At 43.7% G+C, this 12,065-nt stretch overlaps 1 protein-coding gene across 1 annotated transcript in view; it reads right to left on the bottom strand.

Annotated features, from left to right (window-relative positions):
* The window catches only part of SLC35D1 (solute carrier family 35 member D1), a 47,774-nt gene extending 44,210 nt beyond the window's left edge, over positions 1-3,564 (bottom strand). Inside the window, exons 1-4 of the mRNA XM_084872992.1 lie at positions 2,891-3,564; positions 1,991-2,024; positions 1,807-1,893; positions 509-576 (exon numbers count right to left, since the gene is read on the bottom strand). Of these exons, the coding sequence (XP_084729118.1) occupies positions 509-576; positions 1,807-1,893; positions 1,991-2,024; positions 2,891-3,093 (392 nt within the window). The 5' untranslated portion in view covers positions 3,094-3,564. The remainder of the gene's footprint in view (positions 1-508; positions 577-1,806; positions 1,894-1,990; positions 2,025-2,890) is intronic.
* Positions 3,565-12,065: the final 8,501 nt, after the last annotated feature.

Below are 12,065 nucleotides of genomic sequence, written 5' to 3'. Positions count from 1 at the left end.
AAAGGCTGCCTCTACAGGTATATAGCCATGCGGAAAATATTAATCATGCTTACATCAGGGTTCCATCTGGTGTTATTTTAACATGTTAAAAGAAGCACTACGAAAGTTCTCCTACCCACCCTCTGATTTTGCTTGTAAAATTTGTCAAAAACATAATATCCATAAATTGAATTAAATAATTGAAATCCCAAAAGCACAGCATATATCCTTCACTACTAGACATCTGGAAAAATAACGTAAATCCTCTATCACAGCATTTTATGACACTGTAAGACTTCTATCATCAAACTTAGTGATAAAAACCCCAAACAAATAAAAACCCTCTTTCTCTTTAAACTGAAAGAGCTTAAACTAAAACCCTTAGTGTAATCTTCACTATTTAGTAGCACAAGCTTTCTGGTCCTTTCATTTCTTTCAGCATCAATAATAATGTGTTAAATATTTGACATTCAAATACAATTTTAAGAATACATTAGATAACCTCACTAGTAAGATAAAGTATCCATACTTCAGTTTCTTTGTGCTGAACAGTCCCGTGATTTGGTTCCCAAAATATAGTAGAGGTAGTGGAAACGTCTAGAAAATTTAAAAGGGATAACAAAACTCAATAATAAAGATAGCTAACACAGGGCCTTTCAAACAGAAACAGTTTTGTTTATATGATTAAATTCTTTCCCTTTAAAAACATAAGATTAGTTCTCACACACAATTTTGGCCCCCACATAGTGCTCCAACAACATTATTCCTGGATAAACAGCACTACCATGGCAGAGAGAGAAAGGCATAGGGGGAGGGAAGGGGAGGGGGGAGTAGGACCAACAAATATGAGTATAATCAAACATGTGGGATAAAAATATTGTTTATTTTATTTTTTTTTTAAAATATATTTTATTGATTTTTTACAGAGAGGAAGGGAGGGAGATAGAGAGCCAGAAACGTCGATGAGAGAGAAACATCGACCAGCCGCCTCCTGCACATCCCCTACCTGGGGATGTGCCCTCAGCCAACGTACACGCCCCTGACCGGAATCGAACCTGGGACCTTTCAGTCCACAGACCGACGCTCTACCACTGAGCCAAACCGGTTTCGGCAAAATATTGTTTATTTTAAAATATGATAATGTATTAGCCCACAGCTCTAAGGTCAACAGGAAAAAAAAAATGCATTTCATCTTCAAGTGGAGCAAGCAGATGCAGACAGAATAAGAAAATAAACCTGAAGAATGAATAAACAATACACTGGCTAGATTAGATGCAGAAAATGCAACATGGTTGTATTCCAAAAAGAAAGTGTTCATTACTAGTAAGTTAAACAGAACACATGATTTCTGGGGCCTTTTTTTCTTAATTTTAAAAGATTATGGAACTTTTAAAAAAAATACCCTAGCCAGTTTGGCTCAGTGGATAGAGCTTTGGCCTTCAGACTAAAGGGTCCTGGGTTCGATTCTGGTCAGGGACATGTGGGAGGCAACCAATCCATATGTCTCTGTCATACTGGTGTTTCTCCCTCTCCCTTCCACTATAAAAATCAATGGAAAAAATAACCTCGGATAAGGATAAAAAATTATAATAAATAAAAGTACCTATTACAACATTTATTCTTTACTTTTATTATACCCACTCTGGATTGGGTGACAATTTTTAAATATGCAAGGCAACTGATTAATATATATACTAATATATGCAATATATTATATGTAATATATGATATATAATATATAACATATAACATGTAATATATAACATATAATATATAGTGACTTCTTTTCAGAAAATAAAGAATTACTTTGTTTATTTATTTTTTTACCTTTCGAGGTACATTACTGTCAAAGTCAGGAAACTTGACTACTCTGAGCGCCTTTCCCACCCAGAGAACTGCCACTGTAGCCACCATCTGTAAACAGAGAACACAGATTCACTGTTCCACACATAAAGCCACACAGAGAAGTTCTAACGACCTAAACCACGAAACGCTGAAGCTTCCAACTCACCTGGCCAAGTCCAACACATAGTGAGGAGGGAAATCTACAAAACGGTAGAGAGAGAAAAACAAGACAGGGTCAGAAAAACCCGAAGGTAGCTCTGTGAATGCAGTTGGCGCGCAGTTGACCTTAAAATGCATCCTGATACCAAAGCACACCCGTGTCCGCCTCCAATCCAAATGAAAACCGGTGAGAGAAAAATCCCTGCGTGGGGTCAAGCAACACCGTGGATTTTGTACCTTCAGGCGGCCACTTGCCTCATCTCAGTTCGATTCTACAATCCCAGTCCGCTGCTTGCAACGGATTTTTTTTTTTTTTTTTTTTTGAAGGAAATGAAGACAGGGGTCTCTGCAATGGTTTCATACCTTGCAAGCAGACATGCTGCTGCCTCAGGGTCCAGTGACAGCACCGGGCTCCTTACAAATGGGCTTGAGGATGCGCGCGTCCCCAGAGGCTGTCAGCGAATTCGGGGACCCTGATGCCCCAGCCCCCAGCCCCCAGCCCCCAACCCCAACCCCAGCCCCAGCCCCAGCCCCGAGCCCGGCTGCGCTGGCGGGAGGACATCCCCGCTCCGCTCCCAGCACGGCGTGCACAGGGACCAACAGGTCACCAAACAACTTCGCTCCGGAGCGCCCGGAGGGGCAGGCTTTGCAGGGCGCGGCGGGCGGGCCGGCGCTCCCCGAACGCGCGCCCGGCTGTGCGGAGCCGGGAGCCGGCGCGGGCCCCCGGCCCAGGCCCCCAGCCCAGACCCCCGGCCCAGGCCGCCCGGGCCGCGTGTCCGCGCCGCCCGCCCTCCCCCGCGCCCGCCCGGCCAACTTTGTTCAGCCTGAACTTTGGAGCCGGAGCGCCGGGGCCGCCGCCGCCGCCGCCGCCGCCGCCGCCGCCCCGGGCCCGGCGCCGCGGCCGTACCGGTAGCTGGTGAGCACGCTCTTGTTGACCACCACGATGAGGAAGGAGCTCACGCCGTAGAAGCCGGCGGCCAGCAGCTTCAGGAACACCGTCAGCGTTTCGGCCGGCGCCATGCCCAGCGCCTCCGCATGTCGGTGTGTGGAGGCTGGCGCGGGGGCTTCTCCTTTAACCCGGGCATGCTGACGTCTGTGGACTTCCGCCATGGCTGCGGCGGCGGCGGCGGCCGGGAGGGCGGCGGGCGGGCCCGGCGGGGGCGAGCGGCGGCGGCGGCGGCGGCGGCTCCGGGGGCGCGCGGGCCGGGCTGCGGGCTGCGGGCTGCACTGCGCGCTCGCCGCCGGGGCTCCCCGCACGGCCGCCGTCCCCGCCCAGGGGCAGGGAGGCCGGGGTTCACACCCTCCGGACTTCGCCCGGGCGGCGGGCGGGGTGCACCGCGGGGTCAGAGGGGAGGGAGGGACCGTGCGGGGCCAGGCCGGGGCGAGAGGGACGGAGGGGCCCGGAGAAGGGGCAGCGGCGACCCCGAGTGCGGGGAGGGCGGAGGGGAAGCGCAGGGGGAGCCCCTGGGGGGACCCCGGAACGCCGGCTGCGGAGCCCGGCGCGGAGCGGCGCCGCCACCTCGCGCCTGCGCGCCAGCCGCGCGCTCTCCCCGCAGCCCGGCTCCGGGGAAGCGGAGGCAGCGGCTGCGGGCGGGAGGCTCCTTCTCCGGGGACAGACCTGGGACAGGAATGCAACCGTCCTCCACCTTCCCAGGTGCTTGGCCCAGGAGTTCACGGCTATGTGTTTATAGATTCACAACGAAGGCCCTTGGTCTAGGTGAATCAAAAGTAAACACTGGGAGGGAATAAGGACACATATGTAATGCCTCAGTCAGTCAATCAATCAAGTAAACACTCAACGTTTGGTTCTGCCTAGTCTCAGGCTTTTTACATGTTCCCAATCCAGAAAACACCAAACATACACTCGTGGCAGATCATGGGAGGATTTTTAAAGAAAAATATTGGCATGTCCAAAAAATAGAGCAAGATAATCAAGCACCTTGTGGGCTGAGTTCCAATTCCGGGTTTCCTAAAAATGCCCCTTCCCTGGCTGTGTGCTCTTGGGCCTGTTAGTTGAGCTCTCTGAGCCTGCATCTCTCCATCTCTATGAAGGTAACGCTAGCACAGAGCTAGTTTCCATTGTTATATAACGGAAACAAATCTTTATTATCAGCTTAAGCAAATAAATGACTCGCCTGCCCTAGCCGGTTTGGCTCAATGTATAGAGCGTTGGCCTGTGGGCTGAAGAGTCCGGGCTTTGATTCCCGTCCGGAGCACATAAACAATACAGCCTAGACCAGTGTTTTTCAACCTTTTTTGGGCAAAGGCACACTTGTTTCATGAAAAAAATCACGAGGCACACCACCATTAGAAAATGTTAAAAAATTTAACTCTGTGCCTATATTGACTATATATAAAGTAATTCTCTTGAATAGGAATCAAATAAACACAAAGAAAGTATTTTATAATTACTTTATTATGAAATATTAAGTAAACAAAATAGTGAAAAATTATAAAATTCTTGTCTTGTCTGCACCTACGGCACACCAGGCAATATCTCGTGTGCCGCGGAACAGCGGTTGAAAAACGCTGTTGTAGAAAGGTTTCAGATGCAGCTTCAGACTCTATGTTTCAGATCTTCTCCCCATCTAACCACAAACTTTTGGAACTGACCAATGTAGGACATGCTTGAAACTTTGTGTCACATGATAAAGTAGCACAGTGGACATTTGGAGTATTCTTGGATGCCACTCATACATTATAGCACTATGTAGAAGTGACTGCATACCATCTATATACATCCTATTAAACACAGGCTAGATAGATCCAGGACTCAATTTCTCTTAGAAAGAGTTTCAAATACCTTTTGCACCTCAAATGTTATCTGCTATGAGGGGAAGTATGATGGTGGCAAAATTTGAGTGGAAAGAGACAGCATTCTTAACCAACAACAGTAAAATATCTCACATCTGCAAATTTTATAAAATGTATAAAATATATAAACAGGTGATCATTTTTCTAGTGCCCCTCTTGACTCCTTAGAGATACTTCATATGAGTGAGGGTTGTGAAGATTAAGTGTCATTAGCTTGATTATCCATGCCTCTATCTGTGGAGGACTTTTTTGTTGTTGTTCACAATTGTATTCTTGGTACCTAGAACAATACACATATGCTAAAAGAGAGAACAGAAGGAAAAAAGAGAAAGTAGGGTTGTTGCTTTTCATAATTTGGGTTATAAAAGCATAATATGTCTTCTTTACACTTGGAATAAAATACGCATTATTAAGAGTTATTTCCAAGGAAGGACAATGCATTGGGCCAAATGAGGTAGTCTAGGATCCTAAACCACTCCACACATTAAGAAAACATGTCAATAGGAGGTGGTGATGCGCCTCTTTGGACTCTGAGGTAGGCAGAACTGGGAGATGGCCCAGGAGAAGAAGGTTCTGGATGGAAACTTTGGTAGAGACAAAAGAGGAAACTCAAGTTATGATGGAGGGTTTACGTACAATGTACACATCCACGCAGGCATTTTTAAAGTGTTAGGATACTGCAGGCTTCACTGACTCTGGAAGGACCAATATTGCTGATAAATTGACTTAGCTGTATGTCCATATTGCCTCATCAGTTCTACCTAGGGTTTATATTCAGTAGCAACACATGGGTAAAGCCACTCTATAGTTAGAATATAAGAATATTTCTACAAATGTTAGTAAAAAGTAATATCCCCAGATCCTCTGAGACTCAACTTACTACCATGGTGCCTAGCCCCTCCCCTGGAATCCCCACAAATCAGCAACCAAAGGAATAAGTCCTAGAGTGACGACTTGCTTCAGTTATAAGTTTGGTTGGCCAATGCCTGTACTATGCTCATTATTAAATATTTTTCATATAATCCCTGGTTCTACTAAGCTGTCAACAAAGCTACACGTGGGAAATGATAAACTGGGAGGGGGCCTAGACTCACCCTCTTGGTACCCTATGGGTTAGCCTACGAATAAAGCAATGCAACCCGACTGCTTAGATGCATTGTTCTCCCTAAATCTGAGCTTCCCATTGGACAGGGAGTCAGCTTCTCCATCAAAATAAGTGAGGGCATTCATCAATTCTGTTCTAGTCACTGTTTCATTACCAGCATCTAGCACAATGATGGCATACAGCTGGTACTCAAACATTGTTTTTGCTTAAAAGTTGAACAGTAAAGAAGAAGAACCTAGAACCTTAAAGATCTACACCTGGAATGATCATCTAAAATCTTGAGGGGGAAAAATAATTAAAAATTTTTATGATGTGCAGATGGGGAATCTGAGGCTGGCCAGGTTGAAAGTCTTGCTGAATCAACCATATACTGTATGTTATTATTATTATTTTTTAAATATATTTTATTTTTCATAGAGAGGAAGAGAAAGGGATAGAAAGCCAGAAACATCAATGAGAGAGAAATATTGATCAGCTGCCTTCTGCACACCTCCCACTAGGGGTGTGCCCGCAACCAATGTATGCGCCCTTGATCAGAATCGAATCCGGGACACTTCAGTCCACAGGCTGACGCTCTATCCACTGAGCAAAACCAGTTTCGGCTGTTATTATCATTTTTTAAATATATTTTTTTTTTATTGATTTCGGAGGGAGGGAGGGAGAGAAACATCAATGATGAGAGAGAATCATTGATTGACCGCTTCCTACACACCCCACACTGGGGATTAAGCCCGCAACCCTGGCATGTGTCCTTGACCAGAATCGAATCCAACACCCTTCAATCCACAGGCTGATGCTCCATCCACGAGTCAAACCGGCTAGGGCCATTTATTATTATTATTATTATCATTATTATCATTATTATTATTACTGATTATAGAACCCTGGCCTTTTATATCTCCCTCCAATCTTCTTTTCATTACACTGAACTCCCTCTATTAGATCCAAAGAGACAGGTAACCCCAATTTGACTTTCTCACAGCATGGAGAAATTCAGAAATGATCAGTATTGTTACTCCCATGGGAACTAGAAATTTTAAGTAAATGCCAGGATTACTTGAGGAAATAATCTCATATTACAGCTGCAATTAGTTTTGCTTTCCCCCTATTCTTGGAACTGGTAGGCAGGGTATAGTCATGAATTTGAGCACAGTGGGAGCGTTTGGAACAGCCACCATGGAATGTGTGAAGGAATGTGAACAGGAGTTAAATAAGATTGCTGAGAGCTGAGAGGATAAGGTTGAAGTTAAATAGAATAACTGTGCATGGACCTACTCAGCATTGTTGACAACAATAAAGAATTATCCAGCCCAAAATGTCAATAGTGCTGCATCTGACAAACCCTACCCTAGAAACAGTTTATGTGTTTAATGGCCACATGTGGCCAGCAGTTACTATATTGAACAACATAAATATAAAAACATTTCCATCATTGCTAACCATTCTACTCAACAGCTCTGGCCTAGAAGATTTTTCAAGATCTTTTTTAGCTCTGAGGTCCTAAGCCAAATCAATTAAAGAAAAAAAGAAAAAGAACAAGATACTAAGGACATTGGGAGAAAAAAATAAGGCAAAACAGTGAAATAGAATTGTCTTTAGAAGCATTAGTTATCAATTATTGCCACCAAACACGTGTAGTTCATCTCTGAAACAGAGAGCCCATATTTAGTTTCTGGTTCACATAGAAGTCTGCACTTGGGTTTGGATCAAATTGACTATTGACTGAAATAAATTAGACATGTTGACAAACTAAATGCCACTTTGGAATTTACATTGTGACTACTGCTCTGCCCTGCCCTTTGCCTCTTTCTTGTTGCCATCCCACTACTCTAACTGTAAAGGCATGGTCTTACCTTTTTTATGGGCAGAAAACACATGTAATGAAGGTTTTCTTTAGAGTGAAATCAGCAGCAAATAGGATTTACATTTAATAATATCCCCTCAGCTTTAATAATGACTAGTTTTGATTCTCTCTTTGGGCACTGAAATAAAATACCTTCCTGCTCATACCACACCTGTGCCTAATCCTGGACACCTGACTCCTTGAGAAAAATGAGACATCTCTGATGTCTTGAAATATCTGAATGGCTTCCAGGAAAAGGAGAAATGTTTTTAAAAATTATCCAACAGCCATTCTGATGTGTGTGAATATCTCATTGTGGTTTTAATTTGCATTTCTTTGACAATCAGTGACATTGATCATCTTTTCATATGTCTATGCGCCATTTGTATAGCCTCTTTAAGTAAGTGTCTATTCAGATCCTCGGCAAACAAAATAGAAATGGACTCATAGATACAGAAAACAGACTGACAGCTGTCAGAGAAGAGGGGGGTTTGGGGACTAGGTGAAAAAGGTGAAAAGATTAAGCATAGGGAAAAAAAACTTAAAAGACACAGACCAGAGGGAAAGGGGGATATGGGAAGGTAAAAGGGGGGGATAAATGCTGATGGAAAGAGACTTGAAACCTATACAATGTTATTAACCAACGTCACCCCAATAAACTCAATTATAAAATCTCTGCCCATTTTTAAATTGGATTTTTTTATACTGTTGAATAGTATGAGATTTTTTAAAATAAATTTTGGATATTAACCCCATATCTGATATATCATTGGCAAAAAATGTTCCTTCATTTAGTAGGTTGTCTATTTGTTTTTAGTATGGTTTCCTTTGCTGTGCAAAAACTTTTTAGTTTGATGTAATCCCACCTGTTTATTTTTCTTTTGTTTCCCTTGCGTGAAGGTATATATCAGAAAAAAAGTATTGCTAAAGGAATTGTCCAAGATTCTACTGCCTATGTTTTCTTCTAGGATTTTTCAGTATCTCCACAAATGTCAAGCCTGCTCTCTCCAGCTCCATGGCCGCCACTATTTTTCTTGGGATTTACCTTCTATAATAGAAACTTTGTATCCTTGAGTGGAGGCATCGGCGGCCAGGGTGTGTGGAAAGCTTGGCTTCTTTGCCAGGGAAACCCAAGCCTCTCAACTGCTCTATGTGCCTGCAGCTATATTGATTGGGGTTAATTTGCATACTTGCTCCGATTGGCTGGTGGGCATGGCTGGTGGTGTGGCTTGAGTGGAGTGATGGTTCAATTGCATATTACTTTTATTAGATAGGATTAGGAGCCCAGTACAAGATTCTAAATCACAGTGCCACCCACCCTTGACTCCTGCCCTGCCTCCCTCCCTGGGCCCCGCAGCAGCCAAGGCCGCTGCTGATCAGACCCTCCCTCAGTGCAGGTGCATGGAGGCCCCTGCCACCCCACTCCCGATGCTGCACGTGCAACCTCCTCCTGTCTGGTCGACCCATATGGTGTCCCAGTTAATTAGCATATTTCTCTATTTTATATACATATATATGTATGTTTATAAATATATTTTTATGTATGTAAATAAATATATATTTATTTCTACAGAGGCCAACTGGACAGCTAGTCCCAGGATATAACACAACCTCCATCATGGCCTTGTGACTCTGAGACTGGTCTCCAAGGACCATACTCAGATTTCAGCATCAGAATGGAAGCCATGTCTAACCTTGCACCCCACTGCTTGAAGATTCCAGCAGCTGTTTGGTTTAGACGATGAAAGGTTTAAGTTGAGAGTACAAAAGAAAGGTGCTGAATTTAGGTCACCATCTTCCCAGAATCTACCGCTCCCATCTGTCCAGCTGTTTTAATGGAGAATCCTCAGCAAAATGGAATATTTTTTGAAGTTGACTGAGTGCCTTCCTAAAGGGTAAAGCTCACAAACTCAAGCAGATACCTCCAAAAATAACTTATATAAAAATCCTCAAGTTTCATTTGAATCTACTTTAGGCAATAGTCTAAAATAGATTTTAGAAGAGATTGAATTAAGAGACTTGGAGGAACATCTTTTAAGATGTTATGCTTACATGAAGAGCAGGGGAAAGGGAAAGAATAGGAAAGGAATCTTTAATGAATGTTTACCATACTTAAGGTACTTCACATTATTTTTTATTCCTGAAAATAACTATGTAATAAGACATGGCTATCCCATCTTAAGGAGGGGATACAGTAAAGTGAGGCTCAGATAGTTTACTTTGTTTACCCAAGTTCATTCACACCTGCCCAAACCCAAGGTCCACAGTTGTTTATCTGATACTGAATATCAGAAAACAAACAAAAACAATCATCATTACTGTGCTATTATTAGGTATATTTTCTTTTTCTTTTTATTGTTAGTGATTAAAAAGAGTTTGTGTTTTATCTTCTGAGGCAGCAGGGTAGTTAGGGAGCCTGGGAGGAGGGAAAAGAGGGATGGAGTGGGGGTAAAGGGAGAATAGACCGTAGTAAGTAAAGAGAACAAGAGGGTCAGTCGATGCTTGTTGGACAAAGAGCATGGTGACTTTATGACTTTGCACTACGGCTGCTGCTTCTCCCCAGCCAGGAACTGGAAGAAAAGCAAACAGGCAGGAAAGCTTGTATGCTCCTCCCCTACCTCCCACATATCTGAGCCTACTACCCTAAACTGAAGCCCCCCCCCCTTTTTTTTTTAAATATATTTCTTTATTGATTTCAGAGAGAGGGAGAGAGAGATAGAAACATCAATGAGAGTCATTGACCGGCTGCCTCCTGCACACCCCTACTGGGGATTGAGCCTGCAACCCAGGCATGTGCCCTTGGCTGGAATCGAACCTGGGACCCTTCAGTCCCCAGGCCAATGCTCTATCCACTGAGTTAAACCAGATAGGGCTAAAGCCCCTTTCTTTTGCTCTTCCTTCAGTTAGTCTCCAGTTATACCCCTCTCACCCCCTCTCCATTTCCTCTTCTTGTCATTCTGTTTGAGAGCTCAAGTTGATACTACTTGTGAAGAGACACCGAAGCGTAGCATTGAAGACGCACGATAAAGACCACCTCCAGTCTGAAGTGGAAACAGGAACCTGAACAACTTTATCTCCTTTCCCTTGGAAGTTTTCAAAAGCCTTCCCCTTACTGAAATGCTGCTAATTAAAAACATTTCTTCTCAAGAACTAACAGTTAAGTTTTTTGTTTTTGTTTTTATCTTCCAAGAAATGCCTGGTCAGTGTGTGTGGCTGAGTGGTTTAGCATCTACCAATGAACCAGGAGGTCATGGTTTGATTCCCAGTCAAAGAGCATGCCCCAGTTGCAGGCTCCATCCTCAGTGTGGGGCATACAGGAGGCAGCCAATTAATGATTCTCTCTCATCATTGACGTTTCTATCTCTCTCCCTTCCTTTCTGAATTAATGAAAATTTTTTCTTTAAATCCTCTAACAAGTGGGTTTATAAGTGAATTTTTGAAATGCAACTTGTTTCTAAGTTGAGTTCTGTCTTTATCCTGTCCGGGTTAATGAGAAGTTAAATGCTATACTTAAAATGTTCAATACTTATAGGATTTGCTACCGGTATTATTTAACTTATGAAGGATAAGTTTTTCTTTCATTTATTTATTTTTTTGTTCTTTTAAATTGTTTAACAATTGAGAAAAAAGTCAAAGTTAAGGCATTTTATAGTAATGAAATTCTAACATTTACTAACAAAAAACTATTTGAAAATTTACAAAGCCTTTATAATTATACAAATTGCTAATCCTATCTAATAAAGAGGGAATGTGCTAATTGACCCTCATGCTGTTGAAAATTGGGCGATGCCCACAGCCAATAAGAAAGGAATATGCTAATTGATTGCCTCACCCTCAAAGATGGTGGCACCCACAGGCACAAGATGGTGGCACCCAGTCCCCTCAGCCCCGCTGGGGTGGCAGGCATGCATCTGCCTCCAGAGTCCCCTCTTCCCCTCAGCCCCCCAGCCTCCTAGGGCCAGCCCAAAGCACAGGCAAGCCTCAGATTTTGGTTACACAGCTTCCCAGGCGTGGCCCAAGGCACAGGCAAGCCTTGGATAGTGGCTCCCAGCTGCCTAGGGCTGCCCAAGGCTCAGGTAACCAGGACCGGCCGAGGCTTGTGCTGCTGGCAGTGGCAGCAGTAGAGGTGTGATGGGATGGCAGAAGCCAGTTCCAGCATGTCATAATTGCAAGAGTTTCATCAAAAGTTTGATGGAACTTGGGGACTCAACAAGGCTGAGTCACATATGTTATCACCTGTTGGAATGGCTAAAGGCATTTCCCCACACCTGAAAAAGATTTGAATAGATGATTGTTTGCTGCCAGACAGCTCAGGGCATC

The sequence above is a fragment of the Pipistrellus hanaki genome (assembly GCF_964339955.1).
Source record: "Pipistrellus hanaki genome assembly, chromosome: 2".
Lineage (NCBI taxonomy): Eukaryota > Metazoa > Chordata > Mammalia > Chiroptera > Vespertilionidae > Pipistrellus > Pipistrellus hanaki.
This window is presented reverse-complemented; position numbering and strand designations above follow the sequence as displayed.